An 18,753-nucleotide genomic window follows, 5' to 3' on the forward strand; every position below is an offset into this window, starting at 1 on the left:
TGGTGTTTGATCCAACAGCTCCCAGTTTCAACAGTGGAGCTCGCGTGCTGTGGTGTCAGCGTGCCAGATTTAAAAACGTTGACGCTAATCCGTCGGCTACAGCTGACACGCTGCAGCGGAGGAGACGACTATAAACATGTAAAAACAGTGTGGATGCCTAAGCTGCTACGCTGCAGCTGTCCGCACCTCTCCGGGCAGGGGTCCATGTTGCACTCTTTCAGCTTTGGAGTGGGTTTGGTGTTCTCAGGGTAGCTGTTACAGTGGTGCTCGGGCAGCGTCTGGTTGGACCGGATGTCTGTGCACTCGGCAGAGTTCAGCTGGTAGCCTGAGGGAGGGAAGCGACCACGCTGTTACCGCTCTCACACTCTAAAAGATTCTAAGTGAATCTAAAAGCATTTTTAATCACGACGACGGTCACCTCACCTCCTCCGCATGTGACCGAGCAGGGGAAGAAGTCAGTCTCTCTCCACTGGTATCGAATTGGTTTGTAGAACAGAAACTGGACAACGGTGTCCTTGGAGCCTCCGTACTTTATCTGCACAGCACAACAGAAGAGGGTGGACACAGCAGGCAGAGGGAAGAAGGACAAAGTCAAGCTCTGCATGTTAGAGGAGCCTCCGCTGAGTTTATCAAACCAAATCTATGCAGTAATTCAGCCGTTTTCAAGCATTTAGTCCTAAAGATGAACCTGTAAAAATACAAAAAGGTTTAAGGCTTTTGAAATTCCCATCATAAAGTGAAGGACTTGATCCTTACAGCTTTCAAACCATTGCTTTGGTAAGACGAGCACTTTCCAGCAGCCCTCCTTTTTTAATATAAAAGGCGTTTGAGTCATTCATCACACACTCTGCAGCTCTGGATAAGATTTAGCTTTGTGCACTGAAAGCATCGTCTACACACCGGGCTTTCAGACAGATGGTAATGTGTCATATTTGTCTCCAAAGTAATTGCAATTACAGAGCGTAACTGATAGCATACCCGCTGCGGCTGGGCACCAGTGGGCACAAAGACGAGGAAACAAAAGAGCGGAAGACGAGACTGAATAAGTTTCTGACTGAGCTGAATTAATAAAACAACGCAAGACTTTAATCTGCAAAATTCTGCCCTCCAGCCTGCATGAAATAACCATAATCTGCAGCTTGTGCCCACATCGGCGGGCAGCCGGGGCATCGCAAACTGAGTCGGATTTGTTTCCAGAACGTGAGTCTGACCGAAACACGCACCTGAGTAATCGGGTCCAGGCGGGCGAGGATCAGTGGCGGACGGACGGTGATCGGCGCTCTGATCCCAAAATGAACCGGATAAATCATCCACACGAGGCTGGTGTCAACACAGAATACAGCAGACTTTTGTTTATCTGATGGGATACGATGCAGAAACTGCGTCTGCTCCATTAAACTGTCGTTTATTTCCTGACAGTAATGACAGCGGCTCCATGTTAAAGGATAAGAGTGGAGTTTGTGTCACTCAGGCAGGTTAGAGCAGCCTTTGGTTGGATGGATTTTCTCATATTGATTGATGATGGTTTTGCTTTTTCAATTAATCTGCATTTGGAAACTCTGACTTAGAGATTTGAGCTACAAATCACGTCACGATCGACCATCTCCGATCTATAAAAACCTCATGGTGCAAAGTTTAAACATATTCAGTGAGTGAAATTAATACTTCCTTTGAATAAGACGACCTACTAATACTTGTGGTACAACTTTTCATATGAAAATTGCATTTTCTTAATTTGTGTGACTAAAAATTTCATATTAAAAGATTTTTAATACGATTTCTTTTACATTATTGTGAAATTCAACTATGTACCATTCAGAAATTGTCACTAGTTGAATTTGTGAGGTTTTTATGTTTTTATTTTTTGATTAGTCCAAACTTTGGACCATAAAGTTTTTATGTGACAGGCAGATGGCTGAGCAGGAGCGCATGTTGATTTGCGTCAGTGAAACGCATCGATCGAGCAACAAAGCTGTTCTGTAGTCTACAAGCGTTGCTGGACCTTTAACTTCTTCAGACCCACACAGACTTTTCCACGGATGTGTAGAGAAGAATATCTGTTACTCCGAAATGCTTTTATCTCGTGCAGACAGCCGACTGTCGACGCCCCACTACGAGCTCGTCTTTTCTATGAGTGGAAAATAAAGGAGGGCTGTGATGCAGGTAGTACAAAGTGGAAAATGCATTTCTACTTAGGCCTCATTGACAGAAATTCTAATAGTGCTGCAGGCAACGAGCTCTCAGTCTCATTAAAACAATGCCTCGAAAGCCAAATATTCCGCAGCAGCCTGTTTTATTTATGTTTGCGCTCTTGTATCTGTGATAAAATATGTACGTGAGAAGCTCAAAGTCCTCAGGCTGTTTCACTATGAAGATAGGCCTGGCCTCATTCCTTCGCTTCACCTTGATGATGTAATCAGCGCCGAGTGGGCCGTGCGTCCTGAGTGTCTGCCGGTCGTTCCCCCTCTGAAAGTCCAAGGAGGTGTTTCCTATGACATAGGAGCCCGTCGACTGCAGACCGGCCTCCTCCTTCCTCCCCTGAAGAGACACGGCTTCAATAACTGGCAGAGAGACAGAGCAGGAGGGAGCGTTATTAAAGCACACGCACATGCAGTATTAACTTCATGCTTTAGAAATGCAAATGTCTGAAATGTGACGCGCAAACCCAACTAGACTGGGTGTGAAATGTGTTGCTTACTTTCACCAAGAGGAAGAAAGTTCTTATCTAATACTGGAGATAAAAACTAGAGATCTGTGTGACTCACCTCGTTAGCTTAAAACACAGAGAAGACGATTTTTTGGGAAGCGTTACAATCAGAGACATTATGGCAAACAAGGTAACAAAGACACAACAACCAAACCTGTAACAGCTGTGGGGTCTTCTTTAGGATTTTAAAACAGTACTGCACTGGAAACTGCTGATTTCACAAAGGTGCTCAATTCAATGTTATTTACACAGCGCCAAATCACAACAACAGTCGCCTCAAGGCGCTTTATATTGTAAGGTCGACCCTACAATAATACATACAGAGAAAAACCCAACAATCATATGACCCCCTATGAGCAAGCACTTTGGCAACAGTGGGAAGGAAAAACTCCCTTTTAACAGGAAGAAACCTCCGGCAGAACCAGGCTCAGGGAGGGGCGGGGCCATCTGCTGCGACCGGTTGGGGTGAGAGAAGAAAGACGGGAGAAAAGAAAAGTCTTATGTTCAGCGTACTCCAGAACGGTGAGTCATGTTATAGTCCCACATGTTAGGTATCCCCTGTTTTAAAGGCAAAAAGATACATATAGTAGAAAACATAGACTTTGCATCAGTAGTAGGTATATTAAGATCCAGTATCAGGTCCTGTGTTCTGTCAAGTGAGATAAAAATATAGTTTTTCCTCTTAGAGTTTGTTTTACTGTGAACGGTGCTGCTCTGGTTCTGGCTGCAGGTACAGGTCTGAGATCTGTGAGTTAGAGACTAAAAAGTTGCTGTACTTCATTCCAATGAGTAAAAATCAGTAGTAATATGAATGAACAGGTACACAGGCCTGTTACATTAAAGTACCGAGTTCTCACAAGAGATCCAAGGCCGTCTCCAAGAGGTGCAAACCACATGGGTATAAAAACGTCGCCCTCAGTTCACTGGCAGTACTGAGACTGCTCTAATCACTCAGAGTTTCCTGTAGCCTCTTCACAGCCGCGTCCTCCAGCTCCTCCTGGGGGATCCTTACACTTTCAAAGCCCAGGAGAGAAGAAGCAATTCCACTGGTGTGTCTTTGGGTCTATCCCTGCCAGATGCATCCAAAGAACCTCCAAAGAGAGCCGTATTCAGACTCCAGCAGTGTCTTAACATGACGGGCAAGAAGAGCAGCTCTGCTCCTTCTGACTGTTTACACTCTACAAATGTGTCGAGCCTTGGAATAGAATTAGTTTGCCGTTTGTGTGACTTTTGGTTGCTATCCACAGCTCATTAACCCGTTTAAACCGACAGGAGCGCCACCATAGCTTGCCCATACTATGAAATTCCTGCTGTATTTGGTTCATTGTTGGCTTGTGGAATTGCTATGGGTTTGTCACTCAGATCTGGCAACCAAGAACAGACCACCCAAATCGCCACGTGGCTTTTGGATGAATGTTGGCCACGCCCCTTTTGTTATCTGGGACAGAAACTGTGTAAAAAAAAAAAGAAAGGAAGAAAAGTGTAATCCTAAAGTCAACATGTGGGACCAACCAGATGCATATTCATTAATAAGGTCAATCATAACCCGAATGAGTTAAGCACGGCTGTACCTGAACCTGGCACACACTGAGTGTAGCTGCACAGCTTCTCTGTAAAAGGACTGGATGCATCTGTCAGTGCACTCCTGTAGCTGATTGTGCATCATCACTCAGAATGATTCAGCGCCTTAAAAACCAATTTGCAGGTATAAAAGACTAGAGCAACTTCACTCTACCTGAAATTGTACAGTGAGCGGTGGGAAGGCGGCTCACTTTCCGGCTGCTCAGACTAAATTACACAGTCCACCTGTATTCGCCTGCTGGCGCTTGTTGCCTCAGTGCTTGCCTCTTGGAACAAAATACTAAAATCTACTGGCAGAAATATGGGCCAGTAATCTTTTCCTGAGTGTTTTCAGAGAGTGTGTTTGTGTTTGGAAGTACACTCCAGTTTTTATGTACTCCCAATAGCTTCCAGTAAGCTTAGAAAGCAACTCTCCATCCGCTGCCAGGACGCTGATGAGTTTCGTAGCTTCTTCCTTTGCCGGAAAACCACGACCTGCGCCTCTGGCATTGAGGCCGTGGATTATTCTGGCCTGTGCTGTCAGAATGAAACAGTTTGAACTCCATGAAGTCTGAATTCAAAGAACAAAGAGAAGATCGTTTGTGCTTTGGGCTTTCCTGTTCTAGCCGCTAAAACTTCGATAAAAAGGTCTGAACTTTAACATTTACCCAAACCCTGCCTCTGACCTGGACCCCGGATTAATCGCTGGTGATCTGGTGGAGGTTAAGTCTGACTTTTCTTAGATATTCCATGTTTTAAAAAAAGATCTTAATTATGTTACATGAAAAATTCACGTTTTTTACAAAGCGGGAGAGGAAATCGTGGAGTCTTTGGCCCATCATGAAAATAACTTATTCGTCTTTTTAAAGTTACCTGGTATTCTGATTACGTGTTTGATATTATGCTTAGTTACAGAGGAGTAGCTCTCTGACGCTGAACTGTAAATGAGCGTGTTGGATCTGTTTTCTGCTATTGTTGTCTGTCTCTCCTCTAAAACGAGCTCTTGGTAACAGATGAACAACCTGCCAAAGAAATTTTGGGTTACTCCTTGAATCAGGAGCCTCTGACAAACCCAGAACATCTTGGAGCTGTTTTAGGATAAGGCTTGTGCTGATGTATCTGCATTCGTCCTCAGAGCCTTCACTTTTTTCAATCGACAATAAAATAGAGCAGAAAACCCAAATGATGCAACGAAGCAGTCAGCAGCTCTGACACATCTCTGGTTTGTTTGATACCAAGGGCTCAGTGAGGTCTGGACTTACAGCTGAAAGCATGCTTTCCTGCCCAAACTATCAACACCATTTTTTAAATGACACTGTGGAAAGCACAACAGAACACAACGCAACACAACGTGGCATGTGAGGAATCTAAAATCAGCATGGGGCTCCTGCTGGACCGACTCTGACTTACATAAAACTTTAAGGTCCAAAGTTTGGACAGACAGAATGATTGCTGTGCAATTTTAACTTCACATATCAAATAAGTTTCAATATGTAATACTCGGGGCTGAAGGCAAAGTCTGAGCAATATCACAAAAACTATTAAAGATAAATATGTTCTTCAATGTGACGTTTTTTATTCGTGTGTGTTCAAATATGGGACTTTTCCCTTTATCTTTTAACTATCCAGTACTCAAGCATGTTTTGGTTTGAGTACTGGATACAGACGGGACAAGGCGCCTTACTCAAGACAGCAGCATAGTGGTGCAGTGATTAGCACTGTTGCCTCACAGCAACAAGGTCCTGAGTTTGATTCTCCCATCAGGCCGGGGTCTTTCTTTATAGACTTTACATGGTTTCTCTCCAGCTACTCCGGCTTCCTCCCACAGTCCAAACACATGCAGTTAGTGGGGTTAGGTTATATTTGGTCATTCTAAATTGCCCATCGGTGTGAATGGTCATCTGTCCCTATGTGTTAGCCCTGGCTGGTGACCTGTGCAGGGTGTACCCTGCCTCTCGCTCCAAGACAGCTGGGATCGGCTTCACCACCCCCACAAAGGCCAGGATGAGAAGAAGAGAATGGATGGATACTGGCTAAAAGCTGTCAAAATTACAGTGTCCAGCTTTTATCTTTAATAGTTTTTCCGATATCTTTGTTTTCTCAAATTGGGTCACTGAACCATTGCAATCATTTTACTAGTACAAACTTCAAAAGTATAAAAGTTTAAAACTAAAAACTAGCAAATTAGAGACGGTGGAGGAAATGTTGTAAAAATAAGCTGATTTTAGATGGAGTGACTCATTTGTCCCAACACAACATTTGTAAAAAGTGCTGTGCTACAGTTTCAGTGTTGTGTTTCATGTTGGTTACTGGGACTCTCATGTTGTACTAGTTATCATTATTATTGTTGCAGATGTGTTATATTAGCAGCTTTGTGAATGTGTGTTGGGAACAGTGGTGGTGACTGGGAAGGGCAGATCCCCAGTTTACCCTTGTTTGCTTCACATAAATACCCAGAGATTAAATGTAGCTCTGGTTCATTTCATATTTACACTGAATCACTGCATTTACAGACATTTACATTTGGACCGAGTCTTCAATATGCCTGATACACGTTGGTCGTCACAAAAGAAACATAACAACAAAGACCATTTACCATAAAAAGCGAAACAGTCGCATATCTACCATAACACCAGTAAAATGAGTCGGTTCACACACGTTTGGCTCTACTTGGAGTTCATCAGAGCTCTGATTGGGTTCAAACTCTTGGCCACACGATGACGTCCACCACCAACGGAAGAACTGGATGTTAACTCTTTGTGCTCGATGTCTTGTTTGTCTTGTAAGTCAGGTTTTTAAACTCAAGCATATTTCCCCTTGGTTCAGCTTCTTTTTGAGGAAATACATCACTACAAACCACATTAGAAGGTTCACTCTATTTAAAGGTCTCCGTATGGTCCTGTGGCCTGCATGTTGTAGCAGCGTACCATTACACTGGTCAACAAGTATTGTCCTACTGGGATTCCTTCACCTGCACTTTGATAAATTTCACTTGCTAACTCCAGATCTGAAAGCCATTTTCATCGAACATGTCCTGTTTTTCTGTTCGATGTTCCAAGCATTAGACAGCGAGGATAAAACACTGATGCGTTTCAGCATTTAAAAAATAATTTGGTCTCCAGAAATGTGAAGCCATAACTAAGGTTGTTGGTTTTTACAGTGAACTGCTGCTTAAAGATGAGTCCAAAGGAAACCGGAGCCAGCAGTGATGGGAAGCATTCGTGCAGGTTTTCCAGAACTTTCTTGGCAGCCACAGAGAATTTTGCTGAGCTTGTGAATAACATGCTGAAAGCAGGAAAGAGTCCCAGAACATCACTAAAGATGCCCGCTTTACATTCTCATCACAACTTCTTTCCAACAAATCTGAAAATGTCAGCGATGAGCACAGGGAACGATTTCCAGGAGATATAAAAGTGACGGAAAACCAACACCAGGGAAAATTTAATCAGAGGCAGCTACTGTTGTTTCTTGCAAAGAGACATGAACGTGCAGAACAAGTGCAAAAGCAAACACTTTTGAGCACGATGACATCGTTTTATTTGGGCCAAGCTGACAGAAATATGTGTTAACGAGTCTCTGGTATCGGTAAAAAACCTGACGAAGAGCTGGTCTGAGGATTTTTTTTACCAGGGAGCCAAGTCGAAAATATTCAGAATAAACGGTGAACATTTGTGTGGTCGACTGTCCTTTAGCTGAGCTCCTGCTGTGGTGAGAGAGGTCATTATATTAAAACAGTGTTTAAAAATGAAAACATCTCATGTTCCCACTGTACCCAATCATTTTCTCATAAATCATCACATGTAAACCAGCAACTTGGTATTCAGAGCACATTTTAATAAACACCCTGTTGTGAGATGATTACACGGCGATCATAAAGTCACGCCTGCATGTAGCAATAAACACTCAGGTTTGATTGACTGATCATTCTTCATATTCAGTCCACAGACCAGCACAAGACGAGATACATAAATGATCATCTCACGATAAATGTGTTCCTACAGAGAAACTGAATTCACCTGAAATCGTCTGTAACATTATTATGTTAAGTTCTTAGGAGATCAAAGCGTGAACGTGCGTAAAAAACACAAGTTTCATAGGACACACAGTGAAACTCTGAGCATCAGCTTTGCAGGGTAGAGAGCAGGTATTAAATCTCCAACAGAATAAGACTTGTTCAGCTTTTGGAATAAAGTGGACTCACCGATCATATCGGGGCCTTTGGCGTTGAGTCTGAGAAAGCGACTTCCCATCGGGACCTCCAGCACCGTCTTCAGAGCTGCAGGTGGAAAAAAGATCAGAAAGGTTTCGGTTAAACTGACAACACAACAACACAGTCACTGAGCAGAGAGGCGGACACATCCAAACACCTGCAGAGGAAACCTTTTGTCTTTGTCTGCCTTCTCATGTTTTGGGTTTTAATTTTTTTACCGTAAAAGTAGTCCAGCCTCGCTCGAAAAGTTCTCACATACTGACACTTGATGAGCATCAGACTGGATCCCCTTCAGCATCCTTTTTCAGGAACGAGTCTGCTACAGTCCAACAGGACTCCCTCAACACTGACAATATGGGATCTGATCAAAACTTTAGCGAAGGCAGAGCATCAGGTGAGGAGCTTCATGCATTCATGTTGGAAATGTTTGGGGAAGTGACCCCCCAGGTTGTCAGAGCAGAGTTCTCCGGTAACATCCTGAACCATTCAGAGGAACGACACGAACTGCTGCACCACCGTGTGCCGGCACAGAGCATCGTCGCTCAGTCTTGGACCATTCATCCAGATGTGCCTCCCTGTGAATTCTTCCAGATCCTGAAAATCAAGTTGAAGGATCACCAACACAATTCTGCAGCCACACTAAGGAAAACTGTGGTTGGAAAACGCAGCAACACCAAAGTTACTGCAACCGTGTTGTCTTTGAAATGGTTGCTTTGAAGAAGGGGACCAGGTCCGTGACCTGTGCCCGACGGTGAGTTGTGATCTTTAAACTGTCTTTGCATCAAGACGGCGATAAAACAGCAATAAGACAGAGTCAGCCTGCTATTAGTCGCCGACTGAATGGGATCAAGTTGGCCATCGTATGCAATCTTGTCATAATACGGCAATGTTTCTATTTCTGTAACAGATCTCAGTTAATCTGTTCCAGAAACAGAAACTCCTCCACAAAGTTGCTGCAGGACGGTGATTTAACTGCAAAATGACATGAGCACTCAGGGACATTGCTTTTACGCAGGAATATAAGCAGAATACAAGGAGGAGATGCTTTGTAGACAAGTTGTGGTCATCGGTGCAGACTGCCTCAGTTCATGACCACCTGCCAGTCACAAGGAGGCCGGGTCCTGTTCCTAGTCTTGTGCGTTCACTCATGTCCCAGGTTTACAGCTCTAAATGTGAGATTTGACTAATTTAAATCACCTCTCCTTCTTCTTCTTTCTGCAACTTTTTCACTTTACATCGCGGGTGCCTGACCACCGGCAAACCATACCAACCACCACCTTGTGGGAGAAGTTTGAAAGATTTTTGACATGTAGGTTTTTCTTTAAATCAAACCATAATGTTTTTGCTAATCATAACCATATTAAAAATGTGTTTGCCTCTGAAGAATCACAACATCCATCCATCCATCCATCCATCCATCCATCCATCCGCCTGTCCATCCATCCATCCATCCATCTGTCCATCCATCTGTTAGTCCATCCATCCATCCATCCGCCTGTCCATTCATCCATCCATCCGTCCATTTATCCATCCATCCATCTGTCAGTCCATCCATCCATCTGTCCATCCATCCATCCTTCCGCCTGTGCATCCATCCATCCATCCATCCATCCATCCATCTGTCCATCCATCCATCTGTCAGTCCATCCATCCATCTGTCAGTCCATCCATCCATCCTTCCGCCTGTCCATCCATCCATCTGTCCATCCATCCATCTGTCCATTCATCCATCCATCCGTCCATTTATCCATCCATCCATCCATCTGTCCATCCATCCATCCATCCATCCATCCATCCATCCGCCTGTCCATCCATCCATCCATCCATCTGTCCATCCGTTAGTCCATCCATCCATCCATCCATCCGCCCATTTATCCATCCATCCATCTGTCAGTCCATCATCCATCTGTCCATCCATCCATCCTTCCACCTGTCCATCCATCCATCTGTCCATCCATCCATCCATCCGCCTGTCCATTCATCCATCCATCCGTCAGTCCATCCATCCATCCATCTGTCCATCCATCCATCCATCCATCCATCCATCCATCCATCCTTCCGCCTGTCCATCCATCCATCCATCCATCCATCCATCCATCCATCCATCCATCCATCCGCCTGTCCATCCATCCATCCATCTGTCCATTTATCCATCCATCCATCCATCCTTCCACCTGTCCATCCATCCATCCATCCATCCAATCCGAGACTCATTACTGCATACTGTTGTCATTAATAGTCGCAGTTATGTTTCCTTAAATGTGTTAAAAGTGACATGAAATGAGAGAGAAATGAGAAACTATTTGCAAATATGCAAAGAAAAAGTGTTGGAGGTCTGAAAAGCCTCCACACTGCTGACCCTTTGCTGTTAGCTTCCTCCATCCTCTGTATCCGGTGCAGAGGTGCTGAAAGGTGGAGCAGAAACCACTGAACAATATAGAACTGAATTGCACAGATTGGCCTTGATTGGCCTATTGTCACTGATACCTGATCCAGCTTTCTCAGACAGGATCACATATTCATTCACATACTGGACCAGACATCACTGGTAAGAAGGGAGTAAAAATAGAGAATAATAGAGTATTTTTTCAGCCACCATGATTATGCATGTGATAATTATTTTTTACTCTTTTCTACATTTATCTACTCTAAAAAAAAACGGGGAGGTAAGATATGAAACTGTGGATTTGTAAATGTTAAACTGTAAAACAGCAGAAGGACATTTTCTGTCCTATTGATCTAGTTAAACATCGTTAAAGGCAGCGCCAGACCGGATTCATTGAAAGACCACAGGTGCTGACACTCAAGCTAAACAGCAGACGCTGGACTTCAGAGCGCGGTGTGATGGTGGAGAGACGGCGAGTGGACAACATCTGAAGGAGCTGTCTGAATCCCATCAGGCTGGAAAGGCAGAGCGTGTAACATTCATTATTCTTCCAACAGAGTGGAGTAAATGTCCCTGACTCGTCTCTCATCTGTCAGCGTCTATTAAAGCCACAACACCTTCATTAGAGCCAACTCTTCAGCACAGAGCTTCCTTAAAAAAGGTGGAAATCTGTGGATTTGAAGGGTCACTCGTGTCGACGCTCTCGCTGCAGCTCGTTATCCTGCTCATGAATTTGCTTGGTAAGAAGTGAATGTTATCAACACACAATATGTTAACATCAGCAGCAGCCAGAGGTGCTCCTCGTCCTGTAAAACAGCTTCCATCTGCTTGTGCAGCTGCCAGCGCAATCCAGGTATCATTACCTCACAGTTAAAGATTTGGGGCAGCAGATATTATATATGTAGGTGGTGGCTGGGTGGTGGTGGTGGTCATCAGGGGGCATTTAAACCTTTTCAACATCTTGCCAGAATGTGTCCTGGATGTTAATCAGTGTAGGTGTTAGCTTGTTAAGCCGCCCCAAGGTGAAAATGAAAGTCCACTAATGGAGCTTGTTTAGCAGCATTAATTGGCAGCTCTCAGGTGTTATTGCATGCATCATCTGGACGAAGGAGAAACACGCCTTCAGCTCCCTGTTTGTGGTGAAGGCCTCTGGCTGACGTGAGGAGACCACCACACCGCAGCGATCTCCTCCGCGGCTCTAAATAACGTCCACCCGTGTGCTGTTAAATGTCACTAACTCGCTAACTAGTCAATCACACGCCTCTCCTGTGTACGCCGTGCAGGAACAACAAACTACTGAAAGTGAAACACTTTGTGAGATTTCACCGTAGACGAGTTTGTCCCTTGGCCGGTAAGCGAGGAGGCGTGGGCACGAGGCGACACCTCTACAGACAAATGCAGACTTAATTCCATTTTCTACATTTTATAAACGTCACTTTCTCCTCCAGCGACAAACAAGAGCTGAGCTCAATTAACATGCTCTGGCTGTGAGCCGCTGGGCTTTACCCCAAATATAATTATACTTGGAAAACTGCATCTGCCTTTAAATTTATGGAAGCTATGAAATAAATTCAGCTGCAGCCATTTGCAGTTTTTTCCCCTTGAACTCTAAAATAGAGATTAAACATAAAGCCAAGTTGTTTTTATGTTTTTTAAGCAACCTTCAAAATAAATTAAGGAAATGAAACATAGATAAACAGCTCATTTCACACGAGGCCGTCGGCTCCGTAAACCGAGGCTTTAGGGAATACTGCTGCAAATTCATATTCCAAATGCAATGACTGATAAACAGTGGGGCCATGAATAATGGATGAGAAGGAACAAAGGTGATACTCGTGCGTCTGTAAATAAACTCGCTCTCACTAAGGTAGGCCTAAATGTGCGTGATTGGTTAACCTTATCGGCTCTCTTCTTCGGGGACATTAGAGCTGAGGGCAAGGAGAGAAAGCACGGGAGACGGAAACTTACAAACCGGATGGAAAACATACAAATGAGTCTGACAGGTAGAGTCCTTCCAGCCAGGAAACTTTGATTCTTGCGTAAGAAGGCTTTACAGGTTCCCCACTGGCCTGGGATAACATGAGCGCCGAGGCGGTCTCAGGGACAGAGAGCACGTATTCACGGGACCTGAAGTCAGACGTACTCGTGCAGGTCGCTTATGATGTGAACACAAATATGCTAAAAACCCAGAAAAGGTGTCCAGGAACCAAAAACACACCTAGTGTTTATTCTAAGAGAGGTCACATGATAGCTGATGAATTCTTGGATGGAGCCGTAATATATCGCATTAAAAATGCTCCAAAACCCTCCAACAGCACCTGCACCTGTCAGTCAAAGAGGCCCCGCCCCTAATAAGCCTTAATACAATTAGGATCAATTTCTCCTTCATAACACCCCGTACAGGTGTTATGAAGGAGAAATGACCCACAGAGACCAAACAGTTTGTCTCAGGCTGTAAACGTTTATTTCTGCTGTAAAGTTTTAACATGGAAGTCTATGGAGCCTGACTCACTGCTGCCTCTGCTGGACGTTACAGGAACTGCAGGTTTGGGAGCTTCATTTTTTAGCCCCGGACCAATGAAATATAGATTTTTAATATTTTCATATTCACGTTATGCCAAATGTTTCCAACATTCTTCAAACCAAAACCAGTGATTTTATTTAATGCTGTGTTTGTGTATAAATCTTGTATAAACAAAGTGTTTTGAGTTTTCCTAATTGCAGTCGACGTTCAGTGCAGCAGATTACTTCATCATAATAACCAGTTCATGCTTTTAAATTTGACCCTCCTGCGCATAAACTGTATACCTGCTGCAGTCTGTGAAATTTGAATCCAAAAAGAAAAACATGAGACTTTATGAAGAACAGATGCTTTATGATTTTAATCATCCGCCTGTTAAATACGTTGTGCCATATCTGCACATGTTTTTGCTAATATAGTTTAGGACCATAGGTATTGATTCGTAATGGTAATACAGCCACGTTCAGCAAACATCCGCAGTGCCGAAGGATAAAGAGTCACTGTAAAACATAATGTGTATCCAGTTAAATTCAACCTAAAACAGCCAAATCATGTTGAATGAACATACTCCTGCTGCAGAAGAGTACTGGCAGATATCCCCGAGTTTAAATCCACACTTTCACAGTTTAACACCCCCTTTGCTGCCTCTCTGGTTAAAAATATTTCAGGGCTATTTCTTTTTATCCATAAAATATGGCGGCCCACGATGAAGGTTAATAATGAATTCACTAACTTTGCAGAAATTATTATTGTAAAAGTGGAGCACGCTCTGTTGTTTGTACCGACTCTGGGTTTAAAAGCTTCAGCACTTGAATGAAAACTTTAACGACTGCCTCCTTCATATAAAACCAGCACCAAAAGCTGCAGTTCCCTTATTCTCCACTAGAGGCTCTGGCAGTGAGTCAGTCCCCACAGACTCAAATGTTAAAACTTTACAGCAGGAATAAACAAGTTTACAGCCTGACACGGTTTCTGTAGTGATTAATAACCTCTTTAATTAAAACAAAATAATGCTAAAACACAATTAGAGCTGTTCTGCATGAATTTTTTATTTTTTAACTGTTTTATAAAAAATCACTTTATTATTTTGTAAAAATGCGCCAAATGACAATTATTTACTTCATTCCTGAACATTAAAATGAGTTTTAGTTTTTAATTTTATGCTTGATTAATCCTGAAGTCCAGTGCGACTCAGAGTCGAGTAAAATGGTAAAATGGTAAATGGCCTGTATTTGTATAGCGCTTCACTAGTCCCTAAGGACCCCAAAGCGCTTTACACAACCAGTCATCCACCCATTCACACACTGGTGATGGCAAGCTACATTGTAGCCACAGCCACTGTGCCATCTGATCCTCGACTGTCTTTACCTTCTACACATAAAATTACATTTAAAAGTGACACATTAAATCAGTGTCCTCAGATTTCACATCAACACAGACTATGATGAAACACGCTGACTGTTCACTCCAGGACCTGCAGCCTGTTTTCAGCCGTTTCAAAGGTAAAAATCTTCAAGCTAAAGTTCTAATCTAAATTTGTCAAGATCCAGAAACAGAATATTAAATCTCCCTGCCCGGTCTTTGAGAAGTGATGGACAGATACACCAATTAGCTTATTAGAGCTCAGAAAATGGTGACCGACCTCTGCGTGAGGCTGAGGAGTGCAAAAAGGAAACTGCCAAATTGGCTGGAATTTTAATCCCAAGAAACTAAATGTAAGTGATGAAGAATATGTTGCACAGAGCCACTGACATTTAGTGCAGATGTTTGTTCTGCTGCAGTCCTCCAGGGAGGTAAGGCTAAAAAGGCCAAACGAAATCTGACTTGGCGTGATGCGAGCTTAAAGAAACCGGAGACTAAACAAGAAAGGGAGGAAGAGGAAGCAGCGAGAGTTTCTGCATCGCTGGGAAACAGATTAGAATACAAAATGTAATCAGGCTGCAGTGCTTTCAAATCATTTGTAGATATCAGAGATCATTTTCCCTTCTGTCCTTTCAATCGGAATTTAATGCAGGTAAAATACTGGATGCTGACAGAGAACTCAGGTAGCGTGATGTCCACTGTAAGCACTTTAACAGAGCAGCAACCAGTCGGGCTGAAACATGAAGACCTGCAGTTCCTCTAACGTCCAGCAGAGGCATCAGCAGTGAGTCAGTCCTCATACAGCAGAAATAAACATGTTTACAGCCTGAAACACAAACTGCTTGGTCTCCAGAGATAATTTCCCCTTCTTACCAACATGCATTATTGGGGGCGTGGCCTCATCGACTGACAGGTGGATGGCGACACAGGCGGCTGTAGCTGCTAGCTGTCTGCTAGCTTCACCTGAACTGGACCTCTGCACCGTGTTTCTGCTGTTGGAGCCTTTTCATGACATCATGTGACCAATAATATGGCACCTGTGAGGTCACCAACAGACCGTCCAAGGAGGCGGAGCTCCCATACATTTAAGGATGCAGACATTAACTAACACCGTCTGACATTAGCACTCTTCTGATCCAAATATGGCCACTTCTGGCTCCAAAACATGGCTGCAGCCAAAATCTTTTATATACAGTCGATGTTTTAAACAAACACAAAACTCTGAGTCACTCAGGGAAAGTTTAGAGGAAGTCTTTGAAGGGACCTCTGCGAACTAATCGAAGCCTCGATGTGTTTTGCAGTCTGATGGGTTCTTACTGATGGAAAACGACTAACGTCAGGTCACGTGGAAAATGCAGATGCAGGGTCTGAAAGGGAGAAGTAAAACAAACCCTCCAAAATAACAGGATAGTCCAACTAAATTCAAACTGACACGTCGAGTCAGTCTGAATCTGGTGTTTGAAATTGGGGCCGTTTGACAGCAAATTCCCAGCTGCTGCTTTTTGTTTGCAGGGCGCCTCGAGTGCTGGTAAAACGTCTTATTGTGGGGATTTAAATGCTGCTCAGCTTTCTGGCTGTGCTCGCTAACAGGCCGTAGCATATATTAAATGGATTTGTTACCCGCTCACCAACAAAGGATAAAGGCCTTTCACAGCCGCTGCATTCATTGTGTGCAGTTGTGCTCACTCAGCTGTGCAGCTGGGTCTCAACAACATCGGAGTTTCTGAATGAACCAAACTACACACGGGATGAAAGCTGATCATCTGTGGAGCGCTTAATGCTGGTGTTTGGATCGCACTCCTGCATTTAAATCTCCATCTTTGCTTTGGCGTTCATGCTGGGTCGCCCACCCGGTCACACGCCACAAACCTGTCACTGTTTTAATGTGTTTCACTGGGTTTAGTCCAACTTCAGGAGGCTGGTTTTGATGGCACATCACTTCTTGAGAACTATTTTAATATTTAACTGAAACTCCATGGGTACACTGGTCCTTTAAAAAATATCCCTGCACAGAAAAACTCACTGAAAAAATGCTGGACAGATGTCGTCTCTAAATAAGCGTTTCAGAAAAAAGAAGAGACGCCTCCTCTAACGCTGAAACAACAATGTGTAAAAACAGAAAGCAATGAAAATAAGTCAATCATAAAACCATATTTCAGAACATGGGAAACATATCAAGGATTTAAACGGAACCATTTTATTATTTCATGAAAAATATGAGCTCATTTGAATTATGAGGCAGCAACGTGTCTGTAAAAACGTTGGGCAGTGACAAAAAAGGCTGGAAAAGAACATTTTACTAAACAGGAACAGCCGGAGGAACGCCGTAATCAGGTTATTTGGCAGCAGGTCAGGAACATGACAGAGTTTGACAAGAGCTTCTCAGAAGATGAGATGGGCAGAGGTTCACCAATCAGCAGAAAGCTGGCTGCAATCTGTGCGCTGCATTACAGACAGACGCGAGTCTGTGGTGACATCAGTGCGCGGGCTCAGCGTGCCGTCCACATGTGCAGGTCAAAGTTGCATCATGCAGAGAAGAAGACAGATGCGACCGTGATCCTGAAGCAGCGCCGCCTCCTCCGGACCGAAGCTCCTTTAAAATCGACTGAAGCAAAGAAACTGATCTGAGGTCAGAAATCAGACATCATGAAACAGGACGAAGCAGAGCAGCTGGAGACCGCCATCAGACCAGGACGGGACAACGTCCAGCAGCTGCTCAGCTCACAGACCATCACAGGCTAAAGGTTAAAGGTTAAAGAGGAGGACATGGACCTGTCCAACTTCTAGAGATGTAAATAAAATAAAAGTAACGCAAAAATAACATTATTTTTGAATGGAATTGAAACTGAGATGAGTTGCTGCCTTCAAATTTAAAATAGGACATTTTCTTAGTTCAGAGTTTGTTTTTTGTGCTCCACTGTGAATAAACTCGGGGCAGCTTAACGGCGTCTCACACTGATCGACAGGCTTTCTGTGGTTAGCACTGAAACAACATGAACACATCTTTAGACGAAGATCAGACGAGGACACAGACAACGTGCCTGACCTGAGTCCTCCAACAATACCGCATCTTTGTGCAAAGGACGGTATTGGCTGTGGACTCTGTGCTTAACGAGAGAGAAAGTTTTAGGTGGACCTCCGTACAGCGATACATCAAACCTCCAATGAAACACTTAAACTGGACGTCCGACCACATTTATTTTCTTGTTTATTTTTTCCACTGATTGAACTCTAAATTTGGCAGGAGTGAGTTTGGTACGGGCGAAGCTTCTGATGTTTCTACAAAGAAATCCCCCCCCCACCTTGAGGCCTCGCGGCTTTAATAAGGGACTGAAGAAAGGCCGCGTGGACGCTTCGTGCAGCTGTGCAGAAACAAAGAGAGCAGACCTGCGGCTACATTTTTCATCCTTTGTTCCAAAAATAAGAACAAATGCTTTAAAATGATCAGAAGTGGCAACAGCTTCATTTACTTTGACCGACAACAGTCAGCTGTGATTGGTTTTTGTGTCATTAAAGATGAAATTAAAGTAATTACATTTAGATTCAGTTAAATGTTTGAAGTTTTATTCAGCTTATTTTTGTTTTTTGTGGTGTCCCACAAAGACACACCCCGAGGTCTCGATGCCCAAACGCAGGTAATGGCTATGAATCTAATTTCCAAACGTTCCCCGTCTAAGAAGATTTTAAACATTTTCCTAAATGTCCAGACTCCCTAATCGGGTCACGATGAGCCTCGTCTCTACGTCTTACGTTTCTCAAACAAACTCATTTATTCCACAGTTGCTGAACTCTTACATTTGTATAAAATTCCACCTCAGCAGCGCAGACACACCTCGGCCTTCTCTAAATACATTCCACACGTTAAAAGCCACAGAAATATTTACACGGTCACTGGCTGTGAGTTTTAATACCAGCCATATTCATTTCCACTCTGCGAGGCACGCCAGCGCTACTTCATCTGAAACATTTGATATACATACACGACCCAGGGCCAATAACTCTGGTAT

At 43.6% G+C, this 18,753-nt stretch overlaps 1 protein-coding gene across 3 annotated transcripts in view; it reads right to left on the reverse strand.

Annotated features, from left to right (window-relative positions):
• The window catches only part of adamtsl3 (ADAMTS-like 3), a 202,523-nt gene that overhangs the window by 55,219 nt on the left and 128,551 nt on the right, over positions 1 to 18,753 (reverse strand). For all 3 annotated transcript variants that reach the window (XM_039614073.1, XM_039614066.1, XM_039614077.1), the window contains 4 exons: positions 8,469 to 8,543; positions 2,404 to 2,561; positions 424 to 535; positions 187 to 325 (listed from right to left, as the gene is read on the reverse strand). In XM_039614073.1, coding sequence (XP_039470007.1) covers positions 187 to 325; positions 424 to 535; positions 2,404 to 2,561; positions 8,469 to 8,543 — 484 coding nt within the window. The remainder of the gene's footprint in view (positions 1 to 186; positions 326 to 423; positions 536 to 2,403; positions 2,562 to 8,468; positions 8,544 to 18,753) is intronic.

Source organism: Oreochromis aureus, linkage group 1 (genome assembly GCF_013358895.1).
Source record: "Oreochromis aureus strain Israel breed Guangdong linkage group 1, ZZ_aureus, whole genome shotgun sequence".
Classification (NCBI taxonomy): domain Eukaryota; kingdom Metazoa; phylum Chordata; class Actinopteri; order Cichliformes; family Cichlidae; genus Oreochromis; species Oreochromis aureus.